This window comes from Daucus carota, chromosome 4 (assembly GCF_001625215.2).
Source record: "Daucus carota subsp. sativus chromosome 4, DH1 v3.0, whole genome shotgun sequence".
In the NCBI taxonomy this organism is placed as follows: domain Eukaryota; kingdom Viridiplantae; phylum Streptophyta; class Magnoliopsida; order Apiales; family Apiaceae; genus Daucus; species Daucus carota.
This window is the reverse complement of record NC_030384.2, coordinates 32,290,552-32,310,660: the sequence shown is the minus strand read 5'-3', so window position 1 is coordinate 32,310,660 and position 20,109 is coordinate 32,290,552. Positions and strand designations below refer to the sequence as shown.

General features: G+C 33.2%; 3 protein-coding genes across 3 annotated transcripts; 1 reads left to right on the top strand and 2 right to left on the bottom strand.

Annotated features, from left to right (window-relative positions):
- Positions 1–966: 966 nt before the first annotated feature.
- On the bottom strand, positions 967–1,741 carry LOC108216105 (large ribosomal subunit protein uL11). Its single transcript, XM_017388787.2, has one exon. It carries the CDS (start codon positions 1,644–1,646, stop codon positions 1,146–1,148), a length of 501 nt encoding a protein of 166 aa, XP_017244276.1. The 5' UTR covers positions 1,647–1,741; the 3' UTR covers positions 967–1,145.
- Positions 1,742–6,322: 4,581 nt separating this feature from the next.
- On the top strand, positions 6,323–6,778 carry LOC108217769 (protein S40-4). Its single transcript, XM_017390654.2, has one exon. The coding sequence runs from the start codon at positions 6,323–6,325 to the stop codon at positions 6,776–6,778; it is 456 nt and encodes a 151-aa protein (XP_017246143.1).
- A 7,466-nt stretch (positions 6,779–14,244) lies between these two features.
- Positions 14,245–18,114, bottom strand: LOC108215728 (auxin response factor 18). Its single transcript, XM_017388282.2, has 4 exons — positions 17,765–18,114; positions 16,366–17,498; positions 14,754–15,661; positions 14,245–14,616 (listed from the first exon to the last, which is right to left on the bottom strand). Exons 2-4 carry the CDS (start codon positions 17,482–17,484, stop codon positions 14,547–14,549), a joined length of 2,097 nt encoding a protein of 698 aa, XP_017243771.1. The 5' UTR covers positions 17,485–17,498; positions 17,765–18,114; the 3' UTR covers positions 14,245–14,546.
- Between the last annotated feature and the right edge of the window lie 1,995 nt (positions 18,115–20,109).

The window sequence follows — 20,109 nt, the reverse complement described above, 5'->3', positions numbered from 1 at the left end:
TTGACCGCATAGCTACATTACTTATTTTAAAAATTTTATTTTTACAAATACAATTAAAATATGAAATTTTCATTTATAAAAGAAAAACTAAAAAAAAATCTGCACTAGACGGTCAATGCACCACAACTAGCTCATCTAATTTGAGACGGAGGAAGTACATTACTAGCAATAAGTCTACAAGACCACAACTAAATCTAATCATTGCCGTCAGAGAAGCTGGAGGTCAATAACAATTAAACTTATCTCCCAAAACTCAGAAACTAAATATTAAATCAATTAAAAGCAGGCAAAATGTCAAAAGACCATGTATTATACAGTATTCATCTAATAGCAGGTAATTTTTTTCAAAGTAATTATCCAATTGACCAAGGTCACAACTATCCTATTTAATTCTAAAAACCACATATACAAATCCCTAGTAACCATAATCCAAAGCACTAGAGAGTAATGCACCCTCCCAAAAAAATATATTACATTAAGCATACAATTTTAACACATCAAATAGCAATTATACAGATGCAAACTGTTAAGAGATATATACAATTGCAAAAAAAATAATCGAGAGTCGGGCCTTAGAAGAAATAAAAAATAAGATAAATGCAAAACAGGTACTCTGAATTGATCATTATCCAAACCAGGATTAGAAAGATCATATTTGCAAGGTATATTTCATTTTGGAAATGAAATTACTAGAAGTATTGAAAAAACAATCATGTTCTCATCCGAGTACCTAAAATTAGAAGACAACTATCATCACGTATAGAAATGCCAAAACTAAACTAGATGATAATTACATACAACTGCATTACATTTTATGTTTAGACAATCAACTCAAATGACCAAAATGTATAGCATATTATGATCTAAACGAAACAGCTCAAATACATTAGCAAAATAATCAATAGTCAAAACCTGATATCATATAACATTCCCTAAATTTAAGATATCAGTAATGCCACAGCTACATTTCATATTCAAGTTCCGATCATTGATTCATTTAACCAAAATGTATATCAAATTATAATCCACATAACAATGCTAAAAAGCATCAACAACAGAATCAGTCTTCAAAACCTGAATACGAATAACATGACCAAAACATAAAAACCGACATCGAAAAAACATTTAAAAATAACTACCGCAGTTTAATCCATCGGAATCTCGACCTCACCGTCATCAATCTCCTCCTGCAAGTCCTTGGGATCCTTTCCGTCGACCGTACATCCAACAGAAACACACGTCCCGAGAATCTCCTTCACCGTCCCAGTCAGCTCCTTCGCCATCGATCTCGGCCTCATGATCTTCGCAATCTCGATGACGTCATCCAACGAAATGTTACCGGTATGCTTGATGTTCTTAGTTTTTTTCCGGTCACGCTCCGGCTCTTTGAGCGCCTTGATTACCAGAGCAGCCGCCGATGGGACGACGGAGACTTTAGCCTGACGGTTCTGGACAGTTAGCTTGACGGTGACACGTAAGCCCTTCCAGTCTTTAGCGGTCTCTTTAGCGATATCTTCACCGATTTTCTTGGGGGAGAGACCGAGTGGACCGATTTTGGGAGCGAGTGAACTCGCTGCTCCGACTTCTCCGCCGGTGACGCGGACGTAGACGTCGATGACCTGAGATGGATCGAACTTTGGCGGCATTTTAGGGAGATTCAAGGAGAGATATGGTAAGTTGGGAAGAGAGTGTGTTTAAAGAAGAGGCGGAGAGGTTTTAGGGTTTGATTTTATAAAAGTGAAGGCTAGGGTTTTGTGTTGATTTTGGGCTTTTTCTAAGCTTTGAGGATAATGGGCTCAGAAACTATTGAATGGCTCATAAATTAGGCCATACAGTCATTTGGACTAGAATAAGGGCTCCTTTTATGGGCTTGTGCATTTTATACAATGAGTCACTGCAACGGCACCATAGGAAAATTTTTGTATCTGGTATCTAAAACAAATTAACGCCAAATGTTTGACAATTATGGGCCCGTTTGGACAAGGTTAAAAGAAGTGACTTAAACTAAAGAAGTGGAGTAGAAGTGAGAAGTAGAAGTGAAATTTTGAGTTGTTAAAGTGTTTGGTAAAACTTATAAATTTTTTGTAGTGTTTGGATAGTTTGACTTATAAGTTCGTGTAGTGTTTGGTATTATAAGTTATTTTTTTTAAAAAAAAATTTATTGTTAATAGATAAAACTTCGGTAACAAATTAAATTACAAAATAGTTCAAATATATTTTAAAAGTAATAAAACTTCATACAAAATAATTAAACTTGGACACAAAATAATTGAAATACAAAATAATTAACTTAATATTTTTTTAAAAAAAAGTTCTTTTTATTCATGATAGATGCCAAGTTAAAATAAATTGAAAAGTATTTTTTTTTCATTTATTTCAAAATTAAAAATACTATAGTTAAGGTAACCGTCACATAAAGAGTCTGAACTGATCAAGTTGTTCTGTTTAAGAAACGAAAGCAAGAAGCAGAGAAAAGAAGTAAGGAAACTGAGCTTCCCACTTCCAGCTTTGAAATCCAAAAAAAAGCCCTCCGGCTTTTCCCCACTTCCAGCTTTGAAATCCAAAAAAAAGCCCTCCGGCTTTTCTGTCCAAACAAGTCTCAGACTTCTGAAGTGTGCGTATCCTCAAAAGAAGTTATTACTTCTTCAATCCAAACACCCACTATGTAAGAGGATATTTAGAAATTGGGAAATTTGTAAAAATATTCCTATTTTGAATATTTTGGTATTATTTAAAAACACGTTCAAAATTGCATATTTTTTTAAAAAAAAAACTCTAAAAGCACTTTTGGAGACTTAATTCCAAGGGTTTTTGACATTGCGTGTTTATCTATCTGGATCTGGATTTAAAGTTCGGGTTTTTAGTAATTTTCAATTTTAAACTGAAAAATATTTGTTTGTGTAATAATTCAAAATCGATTAAAGTTAGAAATAAGTCAGAAACTCACTTAAAATCACAAATTAGTTTAAGATATTTTGTTCAGTGATTTGATTTTTTTGGAACTATTTTTTGATAAAATTTAACTATAATCATAAGTTACCCTTAAATTAGTTTTAGTTTTATTATTATACTTTTAATAATTCATAGGTCCTCAACAAGTTAAAATTAACCAAATATATACGTTCTAAACTCACAACTTAAAACATTAAATCACGTTACCATCATAAATCATAATTTTAAGATAAGTCCAACGTGCTCAAGTTCGGTGTGCGTGTGCAACAGAAGCACCTAACTTGAGAGAGTAGATTCCAAAGATCAAACCAACAATTTTAACTTTTTTGCAATTAGCTTGTAAAATTGGATATCTAAAAGCAGATTAGATGATGTTGCCAAAACACATGAGCCGGGATTACCTCATCAAACTTCTAATTTCTATAAGAGTATATAATAATTCGGGTCCTTGAATTATTCACCTTCAAGTCAATTATATTGGACAGAAACTAGCATGCAAAAAATGCAATGATCAGAATTATGAAGGTGTACGAAACCAACACGTTACGTCCACACCATTAATCTCTCATACTCCATTAGATGACTTGTTTAAACACTATGTTGATTGAGCATCATAACAAAACGTTAAAAAGATGGTGACTTCTGTACCGTGGGTGTACTAATCACATGACTGTTTAGCTAATCATGTCTATGGTTCGTGGCTTAGCTCATCTTAAAAATTTGACAAGAAGTAACCTCAATTTTCTTGACAAGAATCTAATAGGACAAATCTAATAGGACAAGAGCAACGCTGCAGTCTGTTAACGTAGAGGTGCCCTCGTGTGCCTCGGAAAGGATCAAATTTTATATCGAATCCCTTTTATCATGACTACCAAATTACAATTCTGTATAAAATATCTGTATAAAATTACAATTCCCTGTTTGAGAACCTTTTTAGTGTCTGCTACTAATAATTTTTTATTTTTATCAATAGGACAACACAACAATATCTTCAAAATATTGGTATGATTAAAAATCTTGAAGACAAGGTCCTCAAAAAAAAAAATCACTTTAAAAAAAGGTCAAATTCAGATCGTGTTAAAAACGAACAAACAAAATAGATGATGAAGCCATGAAGGGGACTTAATCAATAAGAAGATGAAGATTCGGAAAGTGAAAAAATGACGGTTAAAAATCTAATTACGGATCATCGAAAACTCAAGGAAAATCTGTGTTCTTGATTCTGTTTGTAAGGTTATCGACTCAAACAACTAACAGATTTTTTAACGTGTGGCCACACACTAACAACCACTTTTTAGTTAATTGATGGATTTTGATTACTTCTCATCTTATTAATAATATTAATAATGATGACCTCCTTGCATATACAAAAATCTTCATCAATCAAAATTTTCCACCTAAATAAAAAGTACTCCCTCTGGTCCTTTATATAAGGCACCTTGACTTTTTGCACATTATTTTAGGAGCTTTGACCACATATTTAAAATTAACATTTTTAAAATTTTCTTTTTCAGAATAATAATATTTATGTTATATTTTTATTCAAAAAAGGAAAAATTTAAAAATATTTATTTTAAGAGCTTATTGCCATTCAAACAATCATAGAGTCATTTAGTCAATTTTACCATCCAAACTAAATGATACTCTTGGAATGTCTATTTTTGTAATGGCTGCAAATTGTTTGTAATGGCTGTAAATTGTTTGAATGAGTTTGGCTGCAGATTTATGGATTCAATGAGGTTTTTGTGGATTATTTTGTTACAAGTTTTAGTTGTTTCTGTGCTTTCTATATGGCTTTCTGTATGCTTTTGAACTGCAAAAAAACTACATCATCAAGTACAGGGGTATAGGGGGTTATAAACTGAAATTCAGTTGTTAATCCCTTAATCACTTGACGGTAACGGCGTTTTTTAACGGAATGGTGGGCTCGGGTTACAAACCGAAAGAAAACTGAAGTGTGGGGTTACAATGTGTCACGTTTCAAAGTGTGGGGTCTGATTTGCTAATTGCCCAAAGTGTAGGGTTACAAAGTGCAATAAGCTCTAATTTTAATTATGTGGTCAAAGCTCCTAAAATAATGTGCAAAAAATCAAGGTGCCTTATATAAAGGACCAGAGGGAGTAGTTGTTGGTGGGTACCGGTAACAGGACACACAGAAAAGACCAAATAACTAATACTCTATCTGGCTATCCTTCACATGGGCACCCAAGCTGGATTTAAAGTTAACATTGAATAACATAAATATTGGATTAGAGCATCTCCAACGGCATTGGCTATAATCGTTGGCTAAATGAGATCTGTAAGATATTATGTAAAATTTGCTGAACCTGTAAGACATTTTGCTTCAATGGTATTGGCTATATTGGTTGGCTATAATTTAAAAAGAGTATGTTATTAATATTTTAGTTGTTATAAATAGAATATATCAGTTTAATATGGTAATAAATGATGTGTAATCATCCTACAGATTTCTTACAGGTCTGTAGAGGTTCAACAAATTTAGCCATCCATAGGAGCTTGGCTAAATTTATAGACAACAGGTCACTATGGTTGGAGTGTGAAATTTTGAAATGGTTGGCTAAATTTTTTATTTTTGGTATGATTATTCACCTTTTAGCTAAGGGGTCTCCATGGTTGGAGATGCTCTTACATTTTGCGAACACGTCATTTTAAAGTAGAATGCCGTCTTGATAAGAACTTAATTGGAGGGCCATGGCCGGATTAGTTGTCACCTATATAGCTTAATTGCTCCACGCATATAATCTCCATATTTATTAATTACCCACATTGATGAATAACCGCGTTACTTTCTTATCCAATTATCCTTCTACGTGTTTATTGTTACTATAATCTTGTAAGCCTTACTGATCCACGTTGGCAACTTCACATTGGCCACATTGATGTGTTAGTCAAACTTTATTCTCCTATAATTGAAGTATGGTGAACCACGAGGATAACTAATAAAATAATATTATTTATAATATTATTGTAGTAGTAAATTGGGTTTGTCTAGTGTGTGCCCATGGGCACATTCTAAGCACAAAATTTTATAGGTTTGGGAGATTTTGATTGGTGTGGTTGTTGCATTTGCAGGGGGGGTCCACTATTATTAAGAAGCAACAACCAATCAAAATGAGTCAAACTTGTGAAATTTAGAGCTTAGTGTGTGACCATGGGCACACATTAGAAAAACCGTTTTAAAATTTAGTCCAAGTTATCTAACTTCTTAGGCAGCACATAATTGATTAAGACAGACCTTATCCGCTAGTACATCATTTGTTTGTATATAATGACTTTAGTTCCAGAGTGTCCATCTCCTATTATAGACACATTCTTACACAACCAAATATCAACTTCTCTAACATTTGCAATGTCTACAAAGAAAAATTATCTCTACTTTGGATCCGAGAAAATCAACCCGGTCTCTAGCGACTTCGAGTTCGACGAATCCGACGTGTGGAACACCGGTCAAGGCGTGTCCAGCGAGCCGAAGAGATCGTTTTTCGGCGCACGCGCTCCCAAGAAACCTGCGAAACGGCATGATCATTGTAATGATCATGCGACGGATGTTTCGTCCAGGTCGCTGCCTGTGAACGTGCCGGATTGGTCGAAGATTCTTGGGAGCGCGTACAAGAATCGGACGGTGGAGATCGACGATGAGAATGAGGGGGAGGATGGGGATGAGAGAGTGCCGCCCCATGAGTATTTAGCGAGGACTCGAGGGGCTTCGGGTTCGGTGCAAGAAGGGGCTGGGAGGACTCTGAAAGGGAGGGACATGAGAATGGTGAGAAATGCTATTTGGAAGCAGACTGGTTTTGAGGATTAGGATTTTATATGCATTTCTTGAAGTGCTGTTAACTAATTGATCATTATTAGAGGATCAGTACTGATATATTATTGTCGAATGACTTGATTAACTGTGAGATTGTATGAGAATAAATCCGTATGATCAATTTTATTGTGTACAATTTCTGGTTTTGATTGGAATCGATCAGAGATATTGCTTAGTTGATTGGAGTAATCGGTGTTGTAAGAAATTATTAACAATAAAATTATCCTCTCAGCTCAAGTAACGAGTCGAGAGATCAATTGAAGATCTTTATTTTTGTCTTGTATGTCCTGTTATTATTTCTCATGGACGAAAACTAATTACCTGGGTTATTTCAATAAAATTTAATGAAAATTGGTCCCCAAAAATATGATGAGAATATTGAGATATGTTTTAAGTATAATAAAATGATGAACCAGAATATGTTATATATTAACGAAGTGTTTGACCCAAATTCCAAGCCACCGACTATATTTAGTGTTTTGTTAAGAGTATTAATTTTAAATCTGCGCCTCGCACGAGTGCGAATATGATTAATTTTTTAATAATAATAAATTTGATTAAATATCATTGACGATTTAATGGATAGCCGTAATAATATATAATTTGTCATCTATAAAATATAATGAATTATAAATTATGAATTTTTATTTATTTATTTATAAGAAAAAAATTATTTATTTCAAAAAAAATAAAAAAGTTATGTGATATATAACATAGAAACAGTGTAGTACATAGTATTTTCCAGATAACTTTTGTAATAGCCACTGTTATAAGAATGAGCTCTCAATAGCATCTCCGATAGGCTTTTTAGTTCACTCATAAATATATTATAAAATATTGACTCATAGTAAATTAATATGTGTTATCTCCAACAATGCTCTTCATATTCACTTGTTATCCATTTTTCTATTATTAAACATAGTATGCAATCATAGGAAAAAGAATAAAGTGGTGAGAGAAAGAGAATATATCATACTCCTCCGTTCCTAAATAATAGTCGATTTGACTTTTTGCACGTATTTTGAGGTGCAATAAAAACGTATTTCTACACGTTATTTTTTAAATTTTCTTTTTTTTGAATAAAAATATAGATGTCAAACTTTTATTCAGGGAAAAAAATTTTGAAAAGTAATACACAGAAGTATATTTTTTGTACACCTCAAGTTACGTGCACAAAGTCAAAGCGACTATTATTTAGGAACGGAGAGAGCATAATTTTAGTGTTTTTTTTTGAAAGGCAGGTAATTTTAGTTAAGAGTCTTTTAAGAGCTCTTCATCAGGATTGAGAGAGAAGACACTCTTAGTGATTTAAAGAGCCACTATAAATCTATTGTAGCACCCTTTTTTCACTTGCTATCTTCGAATTTCAAATTAATAGCTTATATAAAGAGGTTATGGGAGATGCTCTAAGCTCATATTTAAGTAATGTATCACAAAAGAGTCACTCCAACATTATCCTAGTCATCAATATACTTATATAAAGGAGAAGCGGAGGGCGTGTAGGTGGCGCCTCTCAGATAGCTCCGTTCTATTTTTCTAATTTTCTAGAATTTTCGGATGAAAAATATCAAAAATATTATTTATGAAATATAGTAACTATTTTTTTTACCAGATTAACTGATATGGTATATATCTTGGCATAAATTAATCTGATTCTGTTTCAAATTATTTATGGAATATAGTAGCTTGCAAGTTTTTTAATCTGATTCTGTTTCAGATTATTTAATTATGGAAAAGTGTAGCACACAAGTCTCTCTACACCTATATATACCCCTATAGGTTGTAGGGTTTAGGATCATCTAAACGCAACCATATAATACAATAATGAGTTACACTATAATAGATGGTTTGAAAGGCGATAGAGATGATTGATTGACAAGAGTAAGAGTTTGTCAGATGTGGAAATAATGAGTTACATTATAATAGATGGTTTGAATGGCGATAGAGATGATTGATTGACAAGAGTAAGAGTTTGTCAGATGTGGAGATGTGAGAGTAGACTGCTATCTCATGAATTTAAATTGATATTTTTGCGGACAACCAATCCAAAGAAATTGGAGAAAGGAGTGGCTAATACACACCTACATGGATTGGAGTTCATACGTCGCGACATGATTAATGTTCGTATAACTAGAATATAATGTTTATTTAATTGGGGATGGTTTCAAAGTTGTCATCAGTCAGCTCTATTAAAAAGCAAGAGCCGTATGTGTTTTATATGTAGGGCATGTTGTATATGTCTAAGAAGTAGTGTTTGAAAATTAATGACAATATTAGTGAAAACCATGATTACTTATAAAAAAACACAATTAAAATTAAGATTCGTCATATTTTAAATCGTTAATTATATGTAGAATTTTCAGTTTTTTCACTCATGAATTATAATCCAATTTTTTAATTATATATATTAATATTGGTATTGCATCGAGATGTTTGTAATATAAAATTTATTTTATTCTACAAATATTAATTTTGAATAATTAATATAGTTCTTATAAACTGCCACAAATTTATTTTATCTTAGAAATACTAATTTTGAATTATTAATATAATTTTTATATGCCGCCGCAACGCGCGGCTTCTCAACTAGTGATTACTTAAATCACTAGCACATCCTCAACTCTATTAACCATTACATATTTTTAGGTAACCTTTGGCCATTACCTATTTAATATTTATGAATAAAAAATTCATTTTCCTCCTTTTTTTTATCTTTTCCCTCCTTTCTCCCTTTTCTCTCTCAAATTTATTATTAAAATAATAATAGAAGAACAAGTATAGGGTTTGCTATTGACGTTGACACTAAAAATAGATTACGTAAATCACTAAGACTCACTAAGATTTATTCTTTTATATTATTAATAGGTAATGAGATAGATAACTTATTGGACTTTCTCTAAAAAATTGCAAGAAAATAATGGGCTCGTTTGTTTTGTCAACTTTCAAGTTGCATAAGAAATTGAACTTCCTCGTAACTAAGTGGCATCGTTCCAAGTTAAATAAGATGTTTGTGTTTGCTTCATCACCAAGGACGTGTCTAGGATATGCAGCTTATGGGGGCAATGTATATACTCAAGAAAAAATTTAAAATAATAGTATTAGAACGTGTGCCAAGACATTTATATATTTGTTATGTTTTTTTATTTTGTAAAAGAGGAGAGAAAGCAGAGCTCTGCCCATTCAATTCCTTAAAAAAGGAAGTGCTGTGAAAAGGGTCCAACCTTGACCAATGCATTAACTTAGGAACACTAGAACCATGGGGGCAATCCTTAATTGCTGAAAATATTGTAGTGCTAATTAATAAGATCTATGCATGGCATTGGGGGCGAGTACCGCCACTACCCCCGGTGTAGATACGTCCCTGTTCATCACTGTGTAATTAGGAGTTACATAATTAATTTTGGTAAGTAATTAATATTTTTATATTAAAAAAGTATGTAACTTGGAGTGATTATGATGAATCTAGGTAACTAAGTTCTCATGTTTTGAGATAATTATAAATATCATGAAATTTAAAATTCTCTTTTCATATTTAGATATCATCCAACCAAACACTTGCACCTAATATATATCTAAAAAAATTCTAGTTACGCAGTTGGGTATATCGAAACATGCCAATATCAAACCCCTGCCCATAAGTTCTAATTCTATTTGGGCTCTTGTGGCTTTTTTATATTTGCACATGGTAGACATTGTATCATAAGGCTTTACTCTTCACAGCAAACAGATTGTTAAACGAAACAACAAGCCTTCACCTCTCACACACTTATGCAAGATCACTGTTCGAGCCTTATGGGCCTTATCATTGTTATAACGCTCTCTTTCTTCTTCTTCTTTTTATTTTGGGTTGAAATTTTTTATTAAGATCATTTAACAATAAAGAAAATAGTTCGTATACACCGAGTCACCGACCTTCGCCTCGACTCCAATTTCAACCCTAATTTCACATTTTTTCCACTGCTTCAAAATCATTCTTTTTGGTTATAATCTTGTCCAATTAAATTGTTGTTTATATAAGATTGAAATACTTGAGAACACTAGTGCATATATCACTAAAGGCAAGTTTAGTATTATTATTTAACTTTTTGAAGAAAAACATGTAAATAATTATTTGATTGATTTGAAGTAGAAGTTTTCTTCTCAAACAAGATTTTTAATTTTGACAGACCATTATCCTTAATAAAAATATAAATTTTAATATTATATCATAAAATATGTAAATATCAAAAATATTATTGAAGAGAATTAACTGAATTATATAAGAATATACTTTTTTTTTTTTGAAAGCATATAAGAATATACTTTTGATTAGCAAATTTTAAAAAAACCTAATACTTTTAAATATCACTCCATCACATTGTTTTGTTATGTTTTTGTTTAGTTATAATGTTGGATCTACTTAGATGATTTAATTGATGTTCTTTGGGATCTGTAAAGCCCGCGTCAAATATCAGCCGATGGTAATTATGTCAAAAGCTCATCTTTCACAACCAAATATTACCAAATATTGTTCATTTGTTTGGGATTTACACTTCCGACATGTGTATAGCTGATATGCGGCATGTACATAATTGGGGTGCCGCTCCTCTGATCTCAGTTTATGAGATTAGGGTTTTGAACATTATTCTAACAATAACTTTTATGTGATAAGGTCGATTGTGATGTTGTTTTCTGTGATGTGTATTACGCTTGGAAGATCTTTGATTTCATTTTTAGTTTTAAGAATTTTGAATTTGATGTGTTAAACAATCAGGAAAAAAATTATCTAATTATTTTTAGTATGTTATTTGTTTTCCAACCTGGTTGTATGATCAGTTTGGGGTTTGTCCCGATAGTATTACGTTATGGTTAATAAAGTTGTTTTTATTTTGTGTTAAGAAAAAATATCACTCCACGGCTGACGGTTGGAAACGCCTCTTCCATAATTAAAAAAGAGAAACGATAAATCAAAAAAAATGAAACAAAGGTTTTTCAAAAGTTGGGCCCCTACTGTAACTCTTTTTGATACTAAAGAGCATGTCATGAACATTAAGAATAGTAGCGGTATATTGCTGGAAAGTTGTCCAGATTATGGTGCCCGACCACTTCCGGCAACGCATTGGATCTTGAAGAAAGACCATACACAATACAAGACCCTTTGCTTTGTCTTATCAGTGTCGCGTAAAAAACTCATAATCGCCTTTCTTACATTGGAGTAGTATCGAAGCGAAGCCGAATTTATTGAATTTTAAAGTCTCGCCGATCCCAATAAAACCCTTTTGTCAGTAGTAATTATCTCTTTTGCTTAAATCACAATCCAAGAAAAAAGGTCGCAAGACGAGACCGAAAATTGTGGTATATTACTGAATCCCAAACAACGGAGTTGTTCAACAGCTCCCATGCTTTGAACACACCTATGTTTCCGCAGCACAAAAGGATACCCCCTACATTCCATTTTAAGTGTCATTTTTTGACTTTTTTTTTACTTGACACAACTATTAAGATGTGCAATTATTAGGTTATACTATAATTAATGTAAGTTTTATTTTTCAATTTTGTCCATCAACCATGAATAAATTTCAATGAAAGTTTCAAAGTAGGGGTATTGAGATAAAAAGAATACTCCACTTATATTGATAACATAAGCAATTGTCTTGAAGATGTAAATGTGATACTTAATTTGGAATTTAAACCCGGTCAAAATATGAAACTTAAAAAGGAACGGAGGGAGTACTACCAGCTTATGCCGAGCTCTAGCACTAGCAGTACTTCTGCCTAGGGGTGTAATTGAGCCGAGCCGAGTCGAACACTGCCAAGCTCGGCTCGAACTCGACTGAAAAGTTCGGGGCTCGCTCGAGTTCGAGTTCGACCGAGCCTTTAATTTCAAGTTCGAAGCTCGACTTGTAAACAGTTCGATAGGCTCGAGTTCGGCTCGAAAGCTCGAATCGAGTCACCAAATATTGACAAAAACTCGAAATATGATTCGATTCGATTATTTATATAAATCATAAATAAAATATTAAATATATTTGTAAAAATATATTTTTAATAAAAAAATTAAAAAATAATATAGGCTCGATAAGGCTCTCGAATCTTACGAGCCGAGTAATTTGAAGCTCGAGCTCGGCTCGGTAAAACATCCAAATAGATCAAGCTCGAGCTCAGCTCGATTATTATCAAATTAAATTCAAAAATTTTACGAGTCGATCTCCAGTAGCTCACGAACAATTTGATTTGTTTACACGCTGATGCGCTCAGAGTTTAACTATTACTTCTTCAATTTCATAAATTCAAGTTATTTTGTTAAAATATCCATGCAAATACTTTGATTGTAATTATATATCCCGGGTCATTAATTAATAATCACATTTATTTTTTAATAATCCAATTTTTGACCGAATACTATAACTTCTTATTTCATAGTATAATTTTTTTTAAATTATTTATTAAAATAGACTATAAACAACTTTCTACAAAATTATTGTTATTTTTTTATAATCAACTAATTTATAATTTAATGAGACTTTAATCAGATTGACCATACGAGTCATTCTAGACAACTAATTGAAAATAAAAATAGTAATTAGTCCCACTAGTACTTTATTTGCATAAAAATACGTATGAACTTTTTTTATATTAATTATTTAGCAAACAAATTTTATATTAAAATTTCTTAATATGTTTAAATTTTTTAAAAAATCATTTTGAAATGGAGGAGTAATATTTTCTATCTCTCTTTTTGTTACAATTTTTTTCACCTCTTTTTAAATGTTTATGAATAATGTAAAATCACAACAATAAAAATGACATTTACAGAAACAAGCATGTATGTTAAACACTGTAATAAATTCAGATTTAAGTCACTTGGAGTTTTATAGATTTCACTGACAAAAGTTTGAATAGGAGGAACGTAGATGAAACGTTGTTTCTCACGGGATCCAACTTCCAAGTGTGTACTTATGTTTTCCACTTCGGGATTGGTGAAGTTTGAAGAGACAGCTTCTAGTTCGATGTTGCCGCACGTGAACTCTAATGCTTACCACTATACCACTCCACAGCATAATTATGAGTACAGTACACTATCATAAACCCCCGCATCAGATGCCACCACAATCCACTCGTGCACTGCATTTTGTTTCGTGTTTGTATTTATTTTTAGATTCTCGTTCAATTTTCTTCTTGTTTCTACTTTTAAATTTTATAAAAACGTCGGAACCACGTAACTATTGCTTTGTCGTGCTTTGTGCTGCTTGCTACTTCGTAAGTACACACTGAAATTATTATTATTTTTTAAAAAATTTAAACTTTGACAAATACATTAACAGCTAGGACTATAGCTTTTATACAGTGTGTCATTTTATTCCATGGATGTAGGCTGTACAAAACTTCAGAAACTACATTTCCAACCACTTTGAAGGCCTTCTAAACGAGATGAGAAACAAGAGGCATTGGCCAAATCAATTAGAGTACTAGCAACTTACTAACAAAACAAAATTGCCAGAGCGTTCTCACTTGGCTGATTTCCAACTCTTTAACACTATACAATAATATTTGTAGGTTTCTCAAAATTAAGAACAGGATTCTTCAATCTTTTGAAGCTAATAACAAACCCTCACAATCAAGAATCCAAGTATGCAATCCAACATATCACGAGATTTGCCAGAAATGTCAGGAGCAAGTAGAGAAGTAGTCGATGTCTATTGTCTATAACTATTTGCACATGAAAACTTGAAAGTGTATTTAGTAACATCTGAAAGCTGGCGTTAGCTATTCCTCATTAAATTTAGATTTCTATGTCATTGCTGCTTGCATCCGTCAGAATTGTCAATCTTCGTGCTGTTTTTACGAAGTCACTGCAATAGGGGAAGCAAGACAAGAGGGCTTCAAAACATAGTTGGATAAACATAAAACAAATACAGTAATCAATTGAACTTAAACTTTAACCATGACATGGATATATTAATATAGGAAGACAGCAAAACTTACTCACCTAAATTGCTCATCTCCGATGTGCTTTACAGCACCTCTGATGTCACGGTACAGCACGTGTTTCAACATATCAGAACTTTTAATACTGAACATGGTAGCCAATTTTCTGTACAGTTCTTCATAAGAAGAAAGCAGGGAGAGATCAAGAGTCCGACCTACATCCTCTGATTCCATGAATACCTTGCAGTGACCAATTTCTAAGCTGGTCTCAGCTTCTTGAAGATTACCTTTGCATTGAAGCAATCCTTCAGAGGATGAGGGCTCCCGTATTGTACATTGACGGAGTGCAAAACCAGAACCAGAGGCGTAACTGTCACCAGCAGACATACGTGCAACCTTATCTATATCCCCTCCGGAGGATGTAAAACTAGAGCTACTTAGCATAGTCTGCTGTTTTGTGAGTATCGGCTGACCAAAAAGTAAGAATTGCCGTGGCTTCTGGTCCTCAATTTTTTTTTCATTGTGAGCTGAATTTCCTATGCTTAACAGGCAAGAGATATTTTCACTGCTGCTAGACATATTAATATCTGGGTTGATAGAAGGCCTAGCCGGTATAGAACAATGGCGAAAAGGTGAGAAACCAGGCGGAAATAGACCTGACTGCAATTTTTGTAGGTGGAAATCTGCTAATGGTAAACCATACTGAGTGTGCCTGGCTCCCTGCATGCCAGCAGGAGTGTTATCGGGAAAACGAGCAAAAGGACTGTTGTGCCCGAGGAGATTTCTTGAAAATGTTGGCACCGGAAGCTGCCCGTCAAGAGGGAAATCTGGGTGTTGGGGTAATCTTAGCTTCTTTCGTGGTGGTGAGAATGGAGATATATGAATACTAGGCATGTTTGATACTAATTCCACAAGCCAAGGGCTGACACTTTTCACATTTTGTAGCAAATCGGGTTCATCCCAGGTGACCTAAAAGAAATATACTTGATTAGGTACTAAGAAAAATGATTAATTTACAAAGTGCTCTGAAGATTGACAAATAAAATCAAAAATATATTCAGCGAACATATCATGACAAGATGACGGTGCAGCAGCAGTGGCTTTGTTTAAGAAAATCCACAATTGGGCTCTAACATAAAAGAATGGTAACAATACAAATAATATGCTGAAAAAATCAGGTGCAGGTCTGATCATAACTTTTGATCTACCACTGGGCGAAGGTCATAGTGTTCAGCCAGGGATTATGCCGAAAGGCTGTACCTTTGACTTAAGTCTATCATCAACATCTACAATTATGAGGCAACCTGAATCATTAGGGAAATTCAAAGCACTAGAAGACAACCAGGATAGTTAATACTAGAATGCCGAAGGCGTCCATTTTAATGATCTACAAGGCTATGTAAATTATAGACAGACCTACATTAAAGCAGGAGGAAGAGGCAATGCCTTAAGTCTATCATAAAAAAATCTGAAATTGATCACATTGACAAAATTATATGAAAAGATTACACTAGTAAATTACAAATATGATTATAGAATAATTTGTTCATACCAGACCGCATGACAGTGAATAATCCACAAGGACCATATAAGAAGGGAGCAACATATAATATACCATGAAGGACCAAGCTTTAATGAAGAAAACCACTGGACATGATAGGGAAATAAGGTACCTGAAGAAGCCTCCAAGGTGAATCAGGCCAACGAATGGGGTCAGCAACTTGAACAGAGGATATAGTGCCCATGAACCAACTTATCCGTGATGAATCTTCGGTTTCAAAGGGCATTTTGAATCTCATTCCTGAACACCAGCGAATTTGCATTGCAGATTTTACCAGCGAGGCTTTGACACAGAACTCTGGAGTGCTTGCTCGAGGGTAGTAAACAACTTCAAAGGGCTGCCCTTCAGCTGCAAGGGTTGCAGCTTCAATAACTGATTCAGCCTTTACTTTTGCCTTGCTTGTTCCATTTCCACACCCGGGTGGACTTCCTCCATTACCGTATCTTGCTAATTTATTTTCATCGTCCCGAAGAAATGCTGAGAATCCGCCATATGGCACAACAGAATTTCCCCCAGCCGGATTCCAACCAGAAGTAGAATCAGGATTACCTCCAATACCCCTCTTTGCTCTCCGTATTCCAACACAAAGGTCCCCATTCTCTGCCCTCAAAAACACGATTGAATCCCCTGCAACAAGCTTCTTCTGATTGACAAAGGTACTCCATCCAGTTGTCAAAAGATGGCGTCTTGGTGTTCCCCTATAGATATGACGGAACTTCCAAGTTTCACCATGAACATCTTTAGCAAGAATAGTTTGTACTGGCGGATCAGCAGAGTAATCCAGCCGTGGAAAAATTGTCTCAGCACAATAACGCGGAACAGAAAAGCCCCCACCATTATTAGCATCAGACTGCGTCAACGTCTTGGCAAATGAAGTAGGCTTATCCTGCTCACCTGATCCATTATTCCCCGGAATTCCAGCATCATCACAATTAATCTCATTTCCACTGATGGGAACCAATCTAATATTAGCATAAACCTCATCAGTATCCGGATCCGCCATGAACCTTATAGACGATACTCTACAAGCAACATACGGCGGAAGCCTAGGGCAATTCATAAAGTCCACATTTTGACAAGCATGCTCAGAATGGCCCTGAGGAAAGTAAAAGACTTTCGAGTTCACCGGCGGCATTTGCACCATACTTCCAGCACACGCATGCCAGAACTGAGAATCTAAGCATTTCTCAGTATCTTTGAATTTTTCTTTCGAATCCATAAAAGTAATCATCGGTTAATCAAACCCTACATAAAAAAAATTCTTCATAAATATACCGAACCAAATACTGTGTGATGCATATTTTAACAACACACATTAAGATAGACTTAATAACGTACACAACAAATTCAGTGACTCTAAATTTTTCTCTTTTACCAGAAATTGCCAGTAAATTCATAACCCTTGATCAAAATTTAACCGCATATATTGCTTCTAAACTCAAATCAACACATCAGATAACAAAATAGCAAAACCCACAAAAATCAAAACAGAATAAAATAAGAAAGAATACCTGAATCTTGATTGACTAAACAAAAGCTCTGTGGTTTTTGCAAGAACTCAGAGCGGAAGGTGATGAAGAATCATGAGGAGGGAGAGGAAAGATAGTACAGAACCAAAACGACAAGATAAGAGGAAGTTGAAAAAGCCATTACAGAACTTGAGTCCTGTCGTCTTCAAACAAGAACAAAGTCCATGACCGACACACAAAGATTTCCAAACCAATCAATATTCTCTCTCTCTCATTCACTTTTCTCTCTCTATAAATATTGGATCAATACAAAAAGTCCACCAGTACTCTTGAGCATAATAAAGCTCATTCATACAGACAATATATAAACACCACTTCTGTCACTCTCGAGTACATGTATGTATGCACGAGTATGTGTGTATATAAACTAGTCCAAGTAGTAGTGGTAATCTGGACACTGATTTTTAGCAATTACAGTTTTAACTCCACCCGGTCTTTGATATTTTTGTTAGGTTGGTGTTATGTCTATTTTATCTCACTCTTCTCATCTTTTTTTCTTTATAATTGTTTTTCATTTTTAAGGATGGTTGTTGTTACTCACAGTTTGTTTTGGCTTTTTAACACGTATTTTTAAGGTTTTTGACCGGCGGGAGTAAATGACAAAGTGGTGGCAGTTGCAGTTGTTTTCCAAATTTTACAAAATCTTGGCTGAATTTTAAAAATTACAAAATGATGGCTCGAGTTTACTTCCGCGTTTCAAAAAAGTGGCAGTCATGAACCTCCGTTAATTTTCCTTCGTTAACTCTAAAAAATAAAGAAATAAACGACAAAGTGGTAGCCGTAATTTTCCAAATTTTACAAAATGTTGGCTGGATTTCCACCAGTTTTTCATTTATTATTTAATTTTTTGGAGTTAATGGAGGAAAATTAACGGAAGTTCACGGCCGCCACCTTATTAAAAGACGAAAGTAAACTCCGGCCACCATTATGTAATTTTTAAAGTCCAGCCAAAAATTACAGCCACCATTTTATCATTTACTCTTTTTTTTCTGAATAATAATATCAATCATATATTTTTATTAGAAAAAAATTTAAAAATAATCATTTTTAGCATGTGGTCAAGGTACTTAAAAATGCGTGCAAAAAAGCGAAACAATTTATATTTCAAAACAGAGAAAGTACTTTTATTTCTTTATAATAATTTTTCATTTTTACTGGTTGTTTGGCTCGACTTATAAGCCTAGCATTTTTAAATCAAGTTTGACTTGTAAGATACAAGTCACAATGTAGGGAAAATAGATTTTTTTTGTCACCAAACTTATTATGTTTTTAGAAACTTGCCACTCAACTAAAATTTTTTTCCTTTTAGTCACTGATGTTAGGTTTGGATTTGTTTTTAGTCACTAACTTAGGTTCGAATATGATTATTAGCATTGTGATAATTTTTTGTAGCATCATTAATACATAGTGATAGTATATAATTTTTTGATAATATGATGTATGTTTATATCCTTATATATAGCAATAATAACATAAAATGAGGTGATATAATATTAAAATCAGGAAAAATCGTAATTAGAATTCTAGAAATTCATTAAATCATCAGTATGGAATCAATGACTTCAAATAATTTATGCTCTCCATGATAAAATAAATTCTAATTGAGTGATACGATGCATCATCTTTCACTATTAAAGTTTCAATCACCTAGTTCAGCCTAAGATCTCTCTTAAATTTATCCTCATAATTTTTAATAACTTTATCTTATTATAATTTTCAAGATAAAGATAAATAAATAGAGAGAGGAAAACTTAATTTTCGATGATTTATGAGATTTTTTTTTTTGCGTATAAAAATTCAAACACTAAATTTTTATTCGGAGGAAAAAATAAAATAATTTATGAGAGTACACTATTAAAAACCGTAAAATGCGTGTTTAACTCTTATCACTGAAGATAAACGATCTTGGGTACATAAAAGCACTATATATAAAGATAGACATATATCAAATTATCAAAATATTACAGGTTATCACTATATTTTAACAATACTACAAAGAATTAATATAATGGTAATAATCAAATCCGAATCTAAATTTAGTGGCAAAAAAAATTCCGAACCTAACATCAGTGACTAAAAGGAAAAAAAATTTAGTTGAGTGGCAAATTTCTAAAAACATAATAAGTTCGGTGACAAAAAAATCTATCTTCCCCACAATCTAAGAAGTACAAAATTCTAACGTTTTCGGTCACTCAACATTGTTTTTAAAATTATATTTTATAAACATGTAGATGTCCATTTTAAAAGATAATTTATAATAATTTATTATTATATTAATAATTTTTATAACAAATAAGTTACAAGCACAAAAATTATCTAAATATATA